This window comes from Nannobrachium achirus (genome assembly GCF_963921795.1).
Source record: "Nannobrachium achirus genome assembly, chromosome: 24".
NCBI classification, from domain to species: Eukaryota; Metazoa; Chordata; class Actinopteri; order Myctophiformes; family Myctophidae; genus Nannobrachium; species Nannobrachium achirus.
This window is the reverse complement of record NC_137831.1, coordinates 5548621-5568993: the sequence shown is the minus strand read 5'-3', so window position 1 is coordinate 5568993 and position 20373 is coordinate 5548621. Positions and strand designations below refer to the sequence as shown.

The 20373-nt window shown below is 40.7% G+C and overlaps 1 protein-coding gene across 1 annotated transcript in view; it reads left to right on the top strand.

Annotated features, from left to right (window-relative positions):
- LOC308279912 (NACHT, LRR and PYD domains-containing protein 3-like) overlaps positions 1-20373 on the top strand; it is a gene marked incomplete at both ends in the record, with an annotated part of 56275 nt that overhangs the window by 20338 nt on the left and 15564 nt on the right. The window contains 2 exons of the mRNA XM_080720133.1: positions 6466-6670; positions 6833-6946. Coding sequence (XP_080576259.1) covers positions 6466-6670; positions 6833-6946 — 319 coding nt within the window. The remainder of the gene's footprint in view (positions 1-6465; positions 6671-6832; positions 6947-20373) is intronic.

Sequence of the window (20373 nt, the reverse complement as noted above, 5' to 3'; positions counted from 1 at the left end):
TTATTCATGAAATCAAAGCAGCACAAACAGCATGTGACATTCACTCATTAACATCCTACTGTGAATGAAGATTAGATGATCATAATCATCAGTAATTAAATGAACAAATAGGTCTTTAATTACTTGAATTAATGTAACTTCTCTATGAAGCAAAAGTTGATTGTTGATGGTTTTAATAATATTCCTATTCTGGGAGGAACATACGCTGAAAATGTTTTGGTGAAGAGGTTGATGTAGATGGAAAAAAGAGCAGACCAAGTACAGAGCCAAAGGTGAAATTTACTAAGTATTGAGGGTTTACAAGGTTAGATAGTAAGTGTGATTTTAATGTTTTTAAGGAAACAGAGTCTTAAAGGGATAGTTCACCCCTAAAATGACTTTTTATCTATTGATTACTCACCCCATGGGACTTGAATTCAGAGATATGTTTTTTTAGACGCAGCAGCTCTGCTGGTAGGACTCCTGGGCTCTTATGTGTCTGCTGTAGTTGCTCCACAATGGACCATTCACATGTTATTTCAAAAGTTTAAACATTTTGTCAAATGCTTTTGAAAATAGCAGATCTACAAGATCGCATGTGAAACGTGAGCTAGTATACCAGCTATTTTTGAATAGATTAAGTATGACATAGGGCTGTAAAAAGTACAGCTTTGATTGATTGGTGATCGTAAATTGTGATGCAAACTCATTCATAAATACACTATTGTAGTCTACATATTGATAGGTGATAGATGACTCAATCATAAATACAATTGATAGACGTCTACATATAGAACCATTGATACAACATTATCATTATCCATTTTTGTTTTCTAATCAATTTCACTCTAAAGTGTGTGTGTGTGTGTGTGTGTGTGTGTGTGTGTGTGTGTGTGTGTGTGTGTGTGTGTGTGTGTGTGTGTGTGTGTGTGTGTGTGTGTGTGTGTGTGTGTGTGTGTGTGTGTGTGTGTGTGTGTGTGTGTGTGTGTGCGTGCAAACGTGAGTGCGTACAAGTGTGAGAGACAGAGAGATACAAACAGAAATCGGATGGACAGAGTGTTACAGTGGTTTCACTTTCATTTCTCTTATTCTGAAATTCTTCTGTCATTTATACTTTTTGCCGTATCGAAAATAATATCAAACCGTAACCCTTAAATATGGTGGCAAACTGAACTGTGAATTTAGTGAACCGTTACAGGCTTAGACTGTACATACTTATTAATAGTTATTGTACATACTAGTAAGACGCCTCTTATAGTTAACTATTTACCAGATCTACAAGCTCACAACTCGATGGGTCACGTTGTGAGCTTGTAGATCGGCTATTTTGCAATACAAAAGTGACAATGAAAGTGGTTAAAGGCCTGTCCATACACTCAGAAAGGTCTGTTTCAACTAGAAAATGACGTCATAAGCAACTTCTGAAAAGCACTACCCAGAATTAGAGTTCAGAAATCTGCACGTAGGAAAGTCGGAACTCTCTGAAGAAAAGTTGGGTTTCGGACGGTATGGAGATGTGATGACACGCCCGAAGAATATCATTATGTTACAGTAGGTCACATGGTCTTTCTCCAACCAGTCTGAAAAGGGTCCGAAAAGGAGCCTCTGCACAGAGTGACTGCGCTGTTAGCAATGAATGTGTACTTGGTCTGTCGTACGGGGCCGCGCACATACAAAATAGACGATTTACAAGCTCACAATGTGTCACGTCCGCAACGCTTTGTGACCTTGACACACACACACACACACACACACACAAACACACACACACACACCCACACACACACGCACACACACACGCACACACACAGTGTTAGGGTTAGGTTAGGGAGTGAAGACTTCAATATATTGTCCTATAGGCAAAGTCAATGCCTAAGATGCAGTATAGAGAATAGTGCTTTCGCCATCTTGTTTTTTAAAAAGAAAGAATGTTGCAATTTTAGATTGGGTTGGTTCCCCTAGTTCATAAAATCATACAGGTCATCTTGTAGTTTATGTCCTGTGGGTTTTATGTGTGAGACTGTTAGGGCTATGATTAGGGTTATAGGTTTAGGTAGAGGGTTTTGAGTTCAATCAGGATTGTCACATCAAGAAACACTGTTTGTGGTTCCCTAATGTACCCAGTCCCGAGATAATGATTGCACGCACCATTCTTTGAAACTAAGAAAGATTCCAAAACATTTTAGCCTATTCTAACCAATAATAGATGTCACAGTTATTGTCCATGACATTGCAAGCGGCGCGAAGGCCAGCAGACCTTAGAGCGGGCCAGGGCCGCACGGCCGGCGTAGCGCCGCGCGAGTTACGAAGCCGTGGTGGATGCAATCGATAAATGCCATGATAATTCTCATTCTATTAATTTTACATTTCAATAGGTTTCAAAAGGTCTCCTTGGAGATTAAGTAGTCCTGACTGTTGTATGACAGTCAGGACCACTTACTTCAAGTATGACAAGGCTTGTAAGGTTTATTCAAATCTCCATTTTTTTGAGCATAACAAAGGATTCCAGGTGTGATAATGGTCCATCACTTGGGTCATTGTTATGGTTAGGGTGTGTTGTGGCACCCACTCCCTAGGCATGACAAAGGCCAAGTAGGCTCATTGTTGTTTAATCACAAAGGCATTGGGGGCCTTTGTGTTAGGGATTGTGTAGGTAGAGTGTTTAACATTTATAGATTTAGCCCTCCTGGGTATCTAGTATTTAGTCTTTTGATCCGTTCCTGAAATTTCCTCTCTCCAACAGTCCAGTTTCTGTTGTGTTCTAGACCACACACCTTAAGGGCTTGGATCCCATGTGTTAAATAGTGTTTTACAATAAGTAAATGTGTTTCTTTATGGTTATTAATATTATAGCGATGCTGGTTAAGCCTACACGCTATGGAGTTTCCCGTTTCTCCAATATACTGTAGTTTGCAAATGTCTCAAGTGATAAGGTATATCACATTGTGTGTGTTGTAGGGTATCATTTGTTTAATTCCAACTACATTTATGTTTGATCTATTTATAATTTGTTTCTGTGGGCTAAAATAACTTGGAGTTGGTTTTGTAGCCCTGTTACTTTGTTTCAAGTTACTACAGACCAGGTAGTCCTTTAAATTTTTATTTTTGCGATAGGCTGAGATTATCTTGTAATCCTGTAGTAGATTGTTCTGCCTATTTTCAAAGTAGCTTTTTAGGCGTTTGTTGGCCAATATGCTTTGGCTGGAATAAGTTGTTACTAAGGCTAAAAGGGGTCTCTGGTCTCTGATCTTGACCTCCTCAAAGGTGCTGTAGGCCTTTCTTAGGTAAGTTCTTGTGTAGCCTCGTTCCCTTAGGGCTTTGAAAAGAATTTTACATGCTGTTTCAAAGTCTTTTTTTTGGGTACAAATCCGTTTAAAGCGCAGTAGCTGTGACTTGACTATTCCTGAAAAGCAGTGTGGTGGGTGGAACGAGCTCTTATGTAATAAAGCGTGTGTATCCGTAGCTTTGAAGAATACTTTCAGGTCAAGTTTTCCGGTTGTGTCAAAATATTTACCCTTGTATGTAGTGATGTCCAAAAAATCAATTTGTGTCATGTCTGTGACATATCTGACTGTTATTGTTCTGTGATGTGTGTTTAGGATTGTAATAAAATCCTGGAATTCCTCCATGGTGTATTCCCACGTGCCCCATATGTCATCCAGGTATCTGTAATAATGTGATGGTTTGAGTGGACATCTTTCCATTACTGATTCCTCCCATATGTCATCCAGGTATCTGTAATAATGTGATGGTTTGAGTGGACATCTTTCCATTACTGATTCCTCCCATATGTCATCCAGGTATCTGTAATAATGTGATGGTTTGAGTGGACATCTTTCCATTACTGATTCCTCCCAGGATGCCATGTAGATGTTGGCCAGTGACGGGGCAAACCGTTTGCCCATCGCTGTTCCACTGATTTGGAGAAACGTCCTGCCATTAAATTGGAAATCATTTTTTGTTACATGTTTTTCCATGCTCTTTGTCTGGTCGCCTTCTGTCCGGTTATTTCCGCAATATGTCCTTGATGGCTTGTAGCCCTGCGTTTGTGTCAATATTTGTGTATAGACTGTCAATATCTATCGAAAATAATATCGCATTCTTTGGAATGACAATGTTCTTTATTATTTCCACAAAATGATAGGAATCCTTAATATAGCTCTTGTGTCTTATGGATAAGGGGTTAAGGTGATATTCTATGAATTCAGCCGTACCATAAGTCTCAGAACCGCAGTCTGAGATTATCGGACGCCCTGTTGGAATTTCGTAGGGAATTGTCCAACTGGTTGATCTTTATGTATTTTTGGTAAAAGATACATGGTTCTAGCCTTGGGTTTGTCCACTCCTAAGAGGTATCTTTCCTGTTTTCGGTTTATGAATTTTTTCTGCCTTAAACACACACACACACACACACACACACACACACACACACACACACACACACACACACACACACACACACACACACACACACACACACACACACACACACACACACACACACTCACTCACAGGGTTATGATTATGGTTATGATTAGGGTTAGGGTTATAGGGTTAGGGTTATATGGTTATTATAGGGTTATGGGGGTTATAGGGTTAGGGTTCTTGCGACCGTCAGGGAGCAGTTTACTATGAAAACCTCCACCGTCCGTCCGTCCGTCCGTCCGTCGGTCACACGTCACACGTCACACCTTTGCCCTGCTCATATCTCCGCATCAGTATGACATCACACCACATGTGTACACAAACCTTTGTGTACGTTGCTGTGGCAACAGTCTGTTGTTGCTGGTCTGTTAGTGTACGTTAGCAACCACCTTAGCAACCATGGTTTTACCCTAGCAACCAACTGTTTACCCTAGCAACCAACTGTTTACCATAGCAACCATGTTTTTTTACCCTAGCAACCAACTGTTTACCATAGCAACCAGATACACAGAGCAGGGATCTCCATATATGGGCATAAACAGGTGACATCACACTGATGTCAGATACTCAGAGCAGGGATTTCTCCATAATATATGGGCATAAAAGGGATTCTGTTAGGGATCTCCATATATGGGCATAAAAGGGATTCTGTTAGGGATCTCCATATATGGGCATAAAAGGGATTCTGTTAGGGATCTCCATATTTGGGCATACAAGGGATTCTGTTAGGGATCTCCATATATGGGCATAAAAGGGATTCTGTTAGGGATCTCCATATATGGGCATAAAAGGGATTCTGTTAGGGATCTCCATATATGGGCATAAAAGGGATGCTGTTAGGGATCTCCATATATGGGCATAAAAGGGATTCTGTTAGGGATCTCCATATATGGGCATGAAAGGGATTCTGTTAGGGATCTCCATATATGGGCATAAAAGGGATTGTATCCCAGATGATGCCCTGTTAGGAGATCCACACTAACAGAATCCATATATGGTCCTACCGACAGCTGCTATAAGCCAACCCTGGCGATAAGGTCTGAGTCGAAGAAATGCTTCTTTCCTGGCAAGAATTGCCCCTTTATACTGTAGGGCTCGTTTGTGTATTGTATGACATCACGCCACATCATCGGCTGAGGACTGTGTGATGTCATCATATCTCCATATATGGAGACATAAGTTGCTCATGCCCAAATATGGGCTGGTGAGGTCAGACTTAGTGTGATGCGTAGGTTATCTCCATATATGGAGATTCAACTTCAATGAGTAACCATGGCAAACTGTCAACTGCCCGTATGTCTTGATAATTGGTAAAACAATGGCCTATTTTGCTTATCCCCCGATTAGGGAGTCTTACTGGTAGGGTTATAGGGTTAGGGTTATAGGGTTATAGGGTTAGGGTTATATGGTTATAGGATTATAGGGTTATAGCCAGGGTTAGGGTTATAGGGTTATAGGGTTAGGGTTATAGGGTTATAGGGTTATAGGGTTATAGGGTTAGGGTTATAGGGTTAGGGTAATATGGTTATAGGGTTATATGGTTAGGGTTATAGGGTTAGGGTTATAGGGTTATAGGGTTATAGGGTTAGGGTTATAGGGTTATAGGGTTATAGGGTTAGGGTTATAGGGTTAGGGTTATAGGGTTATAGGGTTAGGGTTATAGGGTTATAGGGTTAGGGTTAGGGTTAGGGTTAGGTTTAGGGTTAGGGTTCGGGTTCGGGTTAGGGGTTAGGTTTAGGGATAGAGGTTAGGTTTAGGTTTAGGGTTAGGGTTAGGGGTTAGGGGATAGAGGTTAGGGTAAGGCCACAGGACTTGCATACAAATGAATGGAAGTCTATGTAATGTCCCCACAAGTGATGTAAATACACACACACACACACACACACACACACACACACACACACACACACACACACACACAGGTATATATTCCCCCCCCCCCCCCCCCCCCCCCCCCCCCCCCACGGTGACAATAACACTCTAAACTCTATAAACAACAACAATAATAATATTGATGAGGTTTTAATTAGTTGTGATGTTTTGTCATGTGTTTTCTCACAGATTCCTGTTCACTATCACTGGATGTGAACACAGCGCACAACAACCTCTCCCTGTCAGAGGAGGACAGAAAGGTGACTGCAACACCACAACACCAAGGTTACCCTGCTCATCCAGAGAGATTCACCTCTGCCTATCAGGTGTTGAGTAAAGAGAGTCTGTGTGAAGGTGGGAGGTCCTACTGGGAAGTGGAATGCAGTGGAGCAGGGTGGGTCCGTATAGCAGTCTGTTATAAAGACACCAACAGACAGGGTGGTGAGTCAGGGTTTGGAAACAATAGCAAGTCATGGTGTTTACAGTGCTCTGATGGAAGCTACAGGTTCAAACACAACAATGTTTATACTGCAGTGTCAGAACGTTGTCCCTCCAGAGGAGGCAGAGTGGGGGTGTACCTGGATCACAGTGCAGGGACTCTGTCATTTTACAGTGTTACTGACACCATGACCCTCCTCCATACAGAACACACCACCTTCACACAACCTCTGTATGCAGGGATATTTGTTTTTACTTATGGAAAAACAGCAGGGCTGTGTAAGATGTAGTAGAGAGAGAGAGAGAGAGAGAGAGAGAGAGAGAGAGAGAGAGGGGGGGGGGGGGGGGGGGGGGGGGGGGTCAGGTGCTGCAGTGCTGGTAGAAGTACTCATATAGTTTGGACTTGAGTAAAAGTAGAAATACCACAATGTAGAAATAACTGTTACCAGCGTTCTGAATTCTACTTAGCAAAAGTAAAAGTACTCGTTATGCAGAATGTATTTCAGAGTCATATTTAATCATGTTATTAATTAAAACTACTATTGTTGATCATTAACCAGTTATGACCGATTTTATGTTTTGGCCATTCGAAAATAGCAGATCTACAAGCTCACAATGTGGCGCGATGCGACGCGCTGTGAGCTTGTAGATCTGCTATTTCTTTCGAATTCTTTTGAATTTGTTTTTGATTTATTATTCAGTCCAAACATGTTCATGTTAAGGACCCCCAGATTAAAGTCAAGGACCCCCATATTGATGTCAAGGACCCCCAGATTAATGTCAAGGACCCCCATATTAATGTCAAGGACCCCCAGATTAATATATGCAGGTCCACAGACCCTGATCTGAAAAGACCTTGTGCCAGGGACCCCCAAGAGAGAAGATTGTTTTTCAACATTTTAAAAATAAATCCAAGGTATAAAACAGCCATGGTTAAAGTGGTTAAGCTGGTTGTGCCCTGGAACCTCCTTCAAGGACCCCTGGATGATGGATCACTTTGAGAGAGAACCACTGCTCTAAGTCTAAGATAATGATGCCCTGTGATGCAGACTGTAGTTAACGTTTTTATCCAGAAGGTGGCAGCAAAACCATGCAATTCAATTTACCATCAGTCATAAGCCTGTGTTCTGCTGTTCTGCTTCCTACTCTACACTTTTAAAATGTCATTGTTTGAATAACGGTGTGTGATTATAAAAGCACTGCCAACAGAAGTGTGATTCAACATGTCATAATGTGTAGATAATGATGCATTGTTGATACATAAATAACATGTAATAATACAATAATAACTAGAAGTACTGTTCCTACGAAACTCGCTACTCGCTCGCTTGTACATAATAAAAAAAAACTAAAATAAAAACTTGTTGTTTTTCCTTCATTTCTTATGTTTACTAGGGGTGTAACAATATAGTAACTGTATCGAAATATCGTTTTTAACTTAAAAAACCGAAGTATATCGAAATGAAAACAGCTAAAATCGAATCGTATCGTTTTATTTTGTATCGTATCGAATCGGCAGTGCAAAGAATCGATTGTATCGAAACTACCTGCTTGTGCATCGTATTTAACGTATTTAGCATTTTTTTAAAGAAAAATGTAAAACGAGGGGTTTAATTACTTTTTCTTTCCATATCGTCTATCGATAAATGTGTGTAATCTCTGGGTTCATGTCAAGGTGCAGGTTTGTCAATATACAATGTCCATGTATTTGGCAGATAATCACTGTGTTTACTTATTTATATCCATAATAATACATGTTTTCCTTAAAAACCTGCACTATTCACACCATTCACACATATTTAATTGCTTTGCTAAATAGTTACTATATCGATTTTAAATCATTGAATCGAATCGTATCGTATCGCTATGAATGAACCAATATCGTCCATGTATCGTATCGTCAACCATGTATCGTGATATGTACCGAATCGCTATTAAAATGTATCGTTACACCCCTAATGTTTACCAACGTGACTATATTCTGCAGCGTGCTAACTGTCATGTGAAGCTCAACCAATACTCCAGCTAACACCACTCCCAGATGTTTTTCCGCCAATTGCACCTCATTGGCTAAGGGCCCTGCCTTTGTCCTGTCTGTGACGGAACTTGGTAAATAAATAATGAAGATAACATGGTGTTCTGTTATGGTGTCAGGGGTCTTCAAGGACCCTTAGTTGGTAAATAAATAATGAAGATAACATGGTGTTCTGTTATGGTGTCAGGGGTCTTCAAGGACCCTTAGTTGGTAAATAAATAATGAAGATAACATGGTGTTCTGTTATGGTGTCAGGGGTCTTCAATGACCCTTAGTTGGTAAATAAATAATGAAGATAACATGGTGTTCTGTTATGGTGTCAGGGGTCTTCAAGGACCCTTAGTTGGTAAATAAATAATGAAGATAACATGGTGTGCTGTTATGGTGTCGGGGGTCTTCAAGGACCCTTAGTTGGTAAATAAATAATGAAGATAACATGGTGTTCTGTTATGGTGTCAGGGGTCTTCAAGGACCCTTAGTTGGTAAATAAATAATGAAGATAACATGGTGTTCTGTTATGGTGTCAGGGGTCTTCAAGGACCCTTAGTTGGTAAATAAATAATGAAGATAACATGGTGTTCTGTTATGGTGTCAGGGGTCTTCAAGGACCCTTAGCCAGTGTTGTACCCGAACGCGTTCAAAGAACGATCGTTCATGAACAAGTTCATATTTTGGGCGAATGTGAACTGAACGTTCTTGTTTTCGCTTGATGAACGATATTGTCGAACACGGTCATTCTGACGCCCGTGAACGGCGTTCGGCCGTTCATTCGGCGGTCCGCGCCTCCGTGGTCGTCTGTCCTCTCGTTTCTCTTTTCATTCACATGCTCCAATAGCACGCACTGCACGCAGCTCCTCGTGAACGTTGATATGCGGTGCTGTCTGCACTCTGCAGCTGCACTGTGAATCTCCTCGTCCTCCTCGTTACGTCTAGCAAGCCTGACTATACTTTGTCGTATGTGTGTTGCACGGCGTAAATAGCTGATCTGCAAGCTCACAACGCGTCGCATCCCTGAGACAACGTGAGCTTGTAGATCAGCTATTTTAACCAACGCGGACACATGCTGTGCGCGAGGTTTAGAAACTTCTGCCTTCAGCCCTTCACAATAAGGGTGTATGTGTGCTTTTGAATACTTGAGTATTTACTTGAGTTAGAGTATATACCATATTCACACGGCGGCCATTTTGCTCTCATGTCATAATTGTGGGTGTGGAAGAAATGCCACCCGAGGTGTGAATATGTGTCCAGCGTCTCAGGAGGTAGAGAGGCCGCTCAGGAAACAGAGGGTTGCTAGTTCGATCCCGGGCTTCCTCAGAGTTAGTGTTGAAGTGTCCTTGAGCAAGACACTGAACCCCTGATTGCTCCCACTTCAGTTCAGTACTCAGTAACTGTCCACCACTGCTTGTATGAATACAATGTAATGATGATTATATTTACACTTTGTAAATAATATGCTTCATATGGGCTTCAGAGTGTGAAGATTGACCCATGTTTCCTTTTGCATTTGTTCAACATGTTTAACATAATAATCCATCAATAATGCATAGATTCAACAGTACATTTATTATGGGATGTTGTTGTTATGGTGTGTTGCTGTTTAAACTCTGTCATAGAAAGTTTTGCTCTGATGAAAACCAGTCAGTTGAAACAATGTTGATGTATTTCATCCTGTGTTTTTTTATTTTCCTATTTTATTCAGGGTATGTTGTATTTGTGTAAATTTTACATTCATGTCTTTTCTTGTACAAAATAAAATAAAACAATAAAGTCGTTTTCCATCTACCATTCTCCTTCTGACTCTTTATCTGTTTGCTTTTAATGACCATTATATATTTACACTTTTTTATTTTATTTTGAACTAAAATCTTCAAGTATCAAAAGGTGTGCATGGGAGGAAAACACAGTATATGCTTAAATCATAAACTCGAGCCCAACAAATAGCAGATGAGCTTAATATTGATTTACTAACTTAACATAAATGGAGCGCATGATATTTTAGCCTACCTGTTACATTCCAGTCTACCAGTATTATTATTTTCATATGAACACTTTAAATGTAGTCAGAGTCAGAGTGAAGTTTGATCTCTTAACCTTGAGATCATCAAACATCAGAGACAAGAGTTCACATGAGGATTTGAACCCAGGTTTGTCATTTCACTGCAGCTGCACTAAAGTACCAGGTCCACAAGGGGGCAGACATGCAGCTACTTGGTCAGTTATGTGTTAGATTTATACCAAGATCTTGGAAGCAATCATTGGGTATCCAGGTGTCAATCAACTCTAGACAACCTGACAGGTACAAGAGGGGGTGGGGCTAAAAGAAGCAGGAAGGAAAACAGTCTGTGGGTGAGAGAAACAGGTGAAAACAGAGATGTTTATGAATTAAATCTAAATGTCTGTGTGTTTGGAGCTGGGTTTTCACTCAGTATTTCTACCATAACCAGCTGACATTAATAACTACCAGATGGACTGTGGCTGCTGGCCTGGAGGAGAAGAGAGGGTGGGAGACATTTCAACAGGTTTCTGAGTGAGTATGGACGCTGTCTGACAACTTCCGCCCTAGAATGGCTGTGATGACATTACTTACATTTCACAATGTCACTGACACAGGAGGGCATTATTATTATTATATTTACAAATCTGATTTTATAAGCTCACAATGCATCGCAATCTGACACGTTGTGAGCTTGTAGATCGGCTATTTCCACTACTATTTTTCACTACTTGAAATATTTATGATATTTTGGCCATAGCATATTATTTATTTTGAAAAGCTAAACAGAAACATCATTTATATATTCCTTCCTATGTTCAAAGGAAAAAAGAAAAGTAAATTGTTGTGCAATTATTTGTATGACAATCAGTGATGAAGTGAAATGTCATGATGGTGACACTGATCTACAGTAGGATCTGATCCTTAAAGTCCTTACTATTTATTGGTTGATTGTAACCGTTGTAAACACTGAACAGTTTTTCTCTCTCCACTCCTCTACCACTCAGGTTGAAGAGTGCATCGCTGCATGTCTGGCTGACATCTCACAGTGGATGTTTTCTTCTCACCACCTCAAGCTGAACCCAGACAAGACTGAGCTTCTCTTCTTCCCAGGTAAGTCCTGCCCCATGCAGGATCTCACTGTTTCCATCTCTGGTGACTTCGGTTCCAACAGCCAGGAGCCTTGGTGTTGTCCTGGACAGTCATTCATTCATTCATTCAGAGCCTTGGTGTTGTCCTGGACAGTCATTCATTCATTCATTCAGAGCCTTGGTGTTGTCCTGGACAGTCAGCTCTCCGATCCTGTAGGTTTACACTCTATATCAAGGGTCCCCCAATCTTTCAGGCTGTGACCCTCAAATAATCACATTTGAACTGGGGACCCCCCACCCTGACAAGCACTTGGAATTGTAGGCATTACATTTAGTTTGACTCGGTTCCACATATAAATATTGTGAAAATAGGCGATCTACAAGCTCACTTGTACTAGAAAAATATTGTTCCTTCGAAACAATTGTGGGCTCGCTTCAAGCCAGAAAACAATGGCTATAAAAGCACAAAATGTCAAGATCGCAGGCAGTGCTCTCTTTGACGTTACTGACGTCAAAGATTGGTCCATTTTGTTCCAAAAATGTGTTGTGCAAAAGTTGACCCGCTGGTGGCGCTATAACAGGCCAATGTGAGAAGGTTGGTATCTGTTCCTTGACCTATTGGGAATGTGCTTGCAAGATTTCACGCACATCCCAGGCTGTGTTCATGATTTGAGGTGTTTTTGGCTTTGGACACTTTATCGCTGCTTGCAGCTATATTTATTATTATTATTTTATAATTTTTTTGTGTGCACTTCATAGGCATGTTAGATAAAGGTCCTTAGATTGCGTGTAGAATGTTTCATGCAAATTGCAAAAAAAATCCTAGAATAAAAACGGGTTTAAGCGTTTTACAAACTGCTCAAAATTATATAGCGCCCCCCTTTGGCCATTTGGGGTAAGATTGGTTTCAGTGATATTTGAACTAACCCTCTACACTATTTTGTCATGAAAATGTGACTTTGCTTGTATGTTTTAGAGGCAGAAGAATAATTTGCATAAAAATGCAATATTGTTTGAATTATTTAAAAAAGCATGTTTCAATGTTAAAGAAATCCGATCTGACAGATCTTTAGATATCGGTCCAAAGTTCACGTAAAAAAAGTTTTGTGCACGTGACGCGAAAATTCCAGAATAAAAGCGGGTTTACGCGTTTTACAAACTGCTCAAAGTGGCGGAAAATCGAAGGGCGGAGCTTACTTAACAACGACACAGATGTCTTCCGCTTGAGTCAAAGCACGCGTGTAACAAGTTGCATGTCTTCAAACGAAACGAGTCATGACTTATGCCCGTTTGAAGTTTGAATTTTCAAACGCTTCGTATAGCGCCCCCCTTTGGCCGATTGGAATAAAATTGGTTTCAGTGATACTTTGACTAACCCTCCACATCTTTGCCAAATGCCATGAACGTGTAACTTTGCATGTATGATTTAGAGGCCAAAGAATAATTTGCATAAAACCGCAATATTGATTAAATTATTAAAAAATTATATTTCACTTTAAAAAAAATCTGGTTGATCAATCTCACCGTATTGGTCCAAAGTTCATGTGAAAAAAGTTTTGTGCGCGTAACAAAAAAAACCCAGGAGGAGATAGATTTTTACTGTTTTTCATATTATTCCGAATTGTGGGAGACCTAAAGGTCAGAGGTCAAAAGTTAGAGGGTAAAAGTTGTTCGGCATGAGGAGACGCATACGTGTATACAGGTTTCATGCCTGTACCTCAAACACAGCATGAGCTATACCTGTTCAAAGATCGCACTTTCGAAGGCTTCCTACAGCGCCACCATTTGGCCGATTGCTGTAAAAAGTAATAGCACACTTCACCACTGTAAACTGAACACATTGATGTTTTTATTTTCATTTTCTCACTACGTATGTAGGAGTTATAGGAAACCGAAGTTTTTGGGATACTTGCACTGCTTAGTATAGAAATAAACTAGAAAAATATTGTTCCTTCGAAACAATTGTGGGCTCGCTTCAAGCCAGAAAACAATGGCTATAAAAGCACAAAATGTCAAGATCGCAGGCAGTGCTCTCTTTGACGTTACTGACGTCAAAGATTGGTCCATTTTGTTCCAAAAATGTGTTGTGCAAAAGTTGACCCGCTGGTGGCGCTATAACAGGCCAATGTGAGAAGGTTGGTATCTGTTCCTTGACCTATTGGGAATGTGCTTGCAAGATTTCACGCACATCCCAGGCTGTGTTCATGATTTGAGGTGTTTTTGGCTTTGGACACTTTATCGCTGCTTGCAGCTATATTTATTATTATTATTTTATAATTTTTTTGTGTGCACTTCATAGGCATGTTAGATAAAGGTCCTTAGATTGCGTGTAGAATGTTTCATGCAAATTGCAAAAAAAATCCTAGAATAAAAACGGGTTTAAGCGTTTTACAAACTGCTCAAAATTATATAGCGCCCCCCTTTGGCCATTTGGGGTAAGATTGGTTTCAGTGATATTTGAACTAACCCTCTACACTATTTTGTCATGAAAATGTGACTTTGCTTGTATGTTTTAGAGGCAGAAGAATAATTTGCATAAAAATGCAATATTGTTTGAATTATTTAAAAAAGCATGTTTCAATGTTAAAGAAATCCGATCTGACAGATCTTTAGATATCGGTCCAAAGTTCACGTAAAAAAAGTTTTGTGCACGTGACGCGAAAATTCCAGAATAAAAGCGGGTTTACGCGTTTTACAAACTGCTCAAAGTGGCGGAAAATCGAAGGGCGGAGCTTACTTAACAACGACACAGATGTCTTCCGCTTGAGTCAAAGCACGCGTGTAACAAGTTGCATGTCTTCAAACGAAACGAGTCATGACTTATGCCCGTTTGAAGTTTGGATTTTCAAACGCTTCGTATAGCGCCCCCCTTTGGCCGATTGGAATAAAATTGGTTTCAGTGATACTTTGACTAACCCTCCACATCTTTGCCAAATGCCATGAACGTGTAACTTTGCATGTATGATTTAGAGGCCGAAGAATAATTTGAATAAAACCGCAATATATATTGAATTATTAAAAAATTATATTTCACTTTAAAAGAAATCCGCCGAGACTAGATTGACCGCATTGGTCCAAAGTTCATGTGAAAAAAGTTTTGTGCGCGTTATGCAAAAATCCCAGGAGGAGATAGATTTTTACTGTTTTTCATATAATTCCGAATTGTGGGAGACCTAAAGGTCAGAGGTCAAAAGTTAGAGGGTAAAAGTTGTTCGGCATGAGGAGACGCATAAGTGTATACAGGTTTCATGGCTGTACGTATAACACAGCATGAGCTATACCTGTTCAAAGATCGCACTTTCGAAGGCTTCCTACAGCGCCACCATTTGGCCGATTGCTGTAAAAAATAATAGCACACTTCGCCACTGTAAGCTGAACACATTGATGTTTTTATTTTCATTTTCTCACTAAGTATGTAGGAGTAGAAAGGAACCGAAGTTTTGAGGAGAACTTGATATGACGGTTAGATATTGTCACTAGAAAAATATTGTTCCTTCGAAACAATTGTGGGCTCGCTTCAAGCCAGAAAACAATGGCTATAAAAGCACAAAATGTCAAGATCGCAGGCAGTGCTCTCTTTGACGTTACTGACGTCAAAGATTGGTCCATTTTGTTCCAAAAATGTGTTGTGCAAAAGTTGACCCGCTGGTGGCGCTATAACAGGCCAATGTGAGAAGGTTGGTATCTGTTCCTTGACCTATTGGGAATGTGCTTGCAAGATTTCACGCACATCCCAGGCTGTGTTCATGATTTGAGGTGTTTTTGGCTTTGGACACTTTATCGCTGCTTGCAGCTATATTTATTATTATTATTTTATAATTTTTTTGTGTGCACTTCATAGGCATGTTAGATAAAGGTCCTTAGATTGCGTGTAGAATGTTTCATGCAAATTGCAAAAAAAATCCTAGAATAAAAACGGGTTTAAGCGTTTTACAAACTGCTCAAAATTATATAGCGCCCCCCTTTGGCCATTTGGGGTAAGATTGGTTTCAGTGATATTTGAACTAACCCTCTACACTATTTTGTCATGAAAATGTGACTTTGCTTGTATGTTTTAGAGGCAGAAGAATAATTTGCATAAAAATGCAATATTGTTTGAATTATTTAAAAAAGCATGTTTCAATGTTAAAGAAATCCGATCTGACAGATCTTTAGATATCGGTCCAAAGTTCACGTAAAAAAAGTTTTGTGCACGTGACGCGAGAATTGCAGAATAAAAGCGGGTTTACGCGTTTTACAAACTGCTCAAAGTGGCGGAAAATCGAAGGGCGGAGCTTACTTAACAACGACACAGATGTCTTCCGCTTGAGTCAAAGCACGCGTGTAACAAGTTGCATGTCTTCAAACGAAACGAGTCATGACTTATGCCCGTTTGAAGTTTGAATTTTCAGACGCTTCGTATAGCGCCCCCCTTTGGCCGATTGGAATAAAATTGGTTTCAGTGATACTTTGACTAACCCTCCACATCTTTGCCAAATGCCATGAACGTGTAACTTTGCATGTATGATTTAGAGGCAGAAGAATAATTTGCATAAAACCGCAATATTGATAGAATTATTAAAAAAATATATTTCACTTTAAAAGAAATCCGCCGAGATTAGTTTGACCGTATTGGTCCAAAGTTCATGTGAAAAAAGTTTCATGCGCGTAACGAAAAAAACCCAGGAGGAGATAGATTTTTACTGTTTTTCATATTATTCCGAATTGTGGGAGACCTAAAGGTCAGAGGTCAAAAGTTAGAGGGTAAAAGTTGTTCGGCATGAGGAGACGCATAAGTGTATACAGGTTTCATGGCTGTATGTATAACACAGCATGAGCTATACCTGTTCAAAGATCGCACTTTCGAAGGCTTCCTACAGCGCCACCATTTGGCCGATTGCTATAAAAAATAATAGCGCACTTCGCCACTGTAAACTGAACACATTGATGTTTTTATTTTCATTTTCTCACTAAGTATGTAGGAGTAGAAAGGAACCGAAGTTCCCGTCTACTGTCTGACTGACTGACTGACTGACTGATAGATAAACTAGAAAAATATTGTTCCTTCGAAACAATTGTGGGCTCGCTTCAAGCCGGAAAACAATGGCTATAAAAGTACAAAACGTCAAGATCGCAGGCAGTGCTCTCTTTGACGTTACTGACGTCAAAGATTGGTCCATTTTGTTCCAAAAATGTGTTGTGCAAAAGTTGACCCGCTGGTGGCGCTATAACAGGCCAATGTAAGAAGGGTGGTATCTGTTCCTTGACCTATTGGGAATGTGCTTGCAAGATTTCACGCACATTGCAGGCTGTGTTCATGATTTGAGGTGTTTTTGGCTTTGGCCACTTTATCGCTGCTTGCAGCTATATTCATTATTATTATTTTTTTTTGTGTGTGTGTGCACTTCATAGGCATATTAGATAAAGGTCCTTAGATTGTGTGTAGAATGTTTCATGCAAATTGCAAAAAAAAATCCTAACGGGTTTAAGCGTTTCACAAACTGCTCAAAATGATATAGTGCCCCCCTTTGGCCAATTGGGGTAAGATTGGTTTTAGTGATATTTGGACTAACACTCTACATCTTTGCCAAATGCCATGAACATGTTACTTTGCATGTATGATTTAGAGGCAGAAGAATAATTTGCATAAAACTGCAATATTCATTGAATTTATTTAAAAAAGCATGTTTCAATTTTAAAGAAATCCGATCTGACAGATCTTTAGATATTGGTCCAAAGTTCATGTAAAAAAAGTTTTGTGCACATGACGCGAAAATTCCAGAATAAAAGCGTGTTTAAGCGTTTTACAAACTGCTCAAAATGGCGGAAAATGTAAGGGCGGAGCTTACTTAACAAAGACACAGATGTCTTCCGCTTGAGTCAAAGCACGCGTGTAAGCAAGTTGCGTGTCTTCAAATGAAACGAGTCATGACTTATGCCCGTTTGAAATTTGAATTTTCAAACGCTTTGTATAGCGCCCCCCTTTGGCCGATTGGAATAAAATTGGTTTTAGTGATACTTTGACTAACCCTCTACATCTTTGCCAAATGCCATGAACGTGTAACTTTGCATGCATGATTTAGAGGCAGAAGAATAATTTGCATAAAACCGCAATATTTATTGAATTATTAAAAAATAATGTTTCACTTTAAAAGAAATCCGCCGAGATTAGTTTGACCGTATTGGTCCAAAGTTCATGTGAAAAAAGTTTCATGCGCGTATCGCAAAAATCCCAGGAGGAGATAGATTTTTACTGTTTTTCATATAATTCCGAATTGTGGGAGACCTAAAGGTCAGAGGTCAAAAGTTAGAGGGTAAAAGTTGTTCGGCATGAGGAGACGCATAAGTGTATACAGGTTTCATGGCTGTACCTCAAACACAGCATGAGCTATACCTGTTCAAAGATCGCACTTTCGAAGGCTTCCTACAGCGCCACCATTTGGCCGATTGCTGTAAAAAGTAATAGCACACTTCACCACTGTAAGCTGAACACATTGATGTTTTTATTTTCATTTTCTCACTAAGTATGTAGGAGTAGAAAGGAACCGAAAATCCCGTCTACTTACTAGATAAACAAATAAACTAGAAAATTTGCAATTTGGGAAATTGCGAGTGTGGTTGCCAGACCCGCCCCGGCGCGAGCGGCGGGGATGCGCCTCCGGGACCCCGAGGAAAACGCCGGGGCCTGAGGGAGAGGACGTCGGGACGGATACCGTCGGGGCCGCGCGACGCGCGATTCGAAAAGGTGCCGTTGGGTTCCTGCGTTCTTGACGTAAGGGTACGGTTTCTCGTTTTAAAGAAATAGGCTCCTCCCACGAGTTTCGCAAGGCGATTATGTTGTCGCGTCGCTCCCGAGATCGTTTGTGTTTCGTTTTGAAAGGGTCGTTCCCCCCGAAAAACGCGTTTTGGCACGAAACGGTTACGTTTTGCGCATTTGTGGCGCCCCCTAAGGGTCGAAGTGGAAATGCTTTTGGGGATTTGTTGAATATCCCACCCGCGACTTGTGGTTAAAATTTGGTGTTGACTGGATGTTTCGTTTGGGATTTATGGCTATTTTTGGCGAAACGGGCCCCTCCCGCTAACTTCGTAAGCCTGTTCCGGACGAACGGTACGGACTATCGAAATATCGCTTGAATGTGTTTATCGCATGGGTCCAGAGATCTTGTGTACCGATTTTTGTGACATTTGGAGAAAATATGTGGGAAAAGGAGCAAAAAGTGTGTTTTGAAGAAAATTCAAAATGGCGGAAAATCTATCCTGACGCAAATGGGCGGGGCCTATATGGGGAGATGCGTCATGACCCAAGGAAACCAGGGAAAAAATAATTTTAATTTTCCGACCTACGGTTCAAGAGTTATAAGCCAAAACGTAAAGTGAGCTGTTATAGCGCCACCATGTGGCCAAATGATGTAATTATTTTTCAGTTAATCCTTGTCTGCATTTTGAACCTCCTCTCCAAGTTCTGAAACTGTAGCCCCTATGGTTTGCGAGGGGAAAATAATTGAATGTGAGTTTTTGCGATTCCCATTATAAGTCAATGGGGAAAATTAATTCACTAATAAATTAATATCAATTAAACTATACAACTTTTCTCTTAGCAAAATCATAGCACACGATTCCCGATGAAGCCGGTTGATTTGACATATGGCGCGAGTGTGTGGCGCAAAAACTGTGGGCGAAGAAAGCCGTCAAACTTTTGGTTACCCTAGAAAGAAATAAAGTTTCCCTAGAACTATAGTGTGTTGCCCTGTTGGGCAACCACACTAATAAATAAATAACTAGAAAATTTGCAATTTGGGAAATTGCGAGTGTGGTTGCCCGCCCCGCCCTGGCGCGTGCGGCAGGATGCGCCTCCGGGACCCCGAGGAAAACGCCGGGGCCCGAGGGAGAGGACTTCTGGACGGATACCGTCGGGGCCGCGCGACGCGCGATTCGAAAAGGTGCCGTTGGGATCCTGCGTTCTTGATGTAAGGATACGGCTTCTTGTTTTTAAGAAATAGGCTCCTCCCACGAGTTTTGCCAGGCGATTGCGTTGTTACGTCGCTCCCGATATCGTCTGTGTTTCGTTTTGAGGGGGTCGTTCCCCCCGAAAAACGCGTTTTGGCACGGAATGGTTATGTTTCTCGCGTTTGTGGCGCCCCCCAAGGGTCGAAATGGAAATGCTTTTGGGGATTTGTTGAGTATACCATCCCCGACTTGTGGTTAATATTTGGTGTTGACTGGATGTTTCGTTTGTGATTTATGGCTATTTTTGGCGAAACAGGCCCCTCTCGCTAACTTCGTAAGCCTGTTCCGGACGAACGGTATGGACTCTCGAAATATCGCTTTAATATATTCATCGCATGGGTCCAGAGATCTCATGTACCGATTTTTGTGACATTTGGAGAAAATATGCGGGAAAAGGAGCAAAAAGTGTGTTTTGAAGAAAATTCAAAATGGCGGAAAATCTATCCTGACGCAAATGGGCGTGGCCTATATGGGGAGTTGCGTCATGACCCAACGAATCCAGGGAAAAAGGAATTTTAATTTTCCGACCTACGGTTCAAGAGTTATAGGGCAAA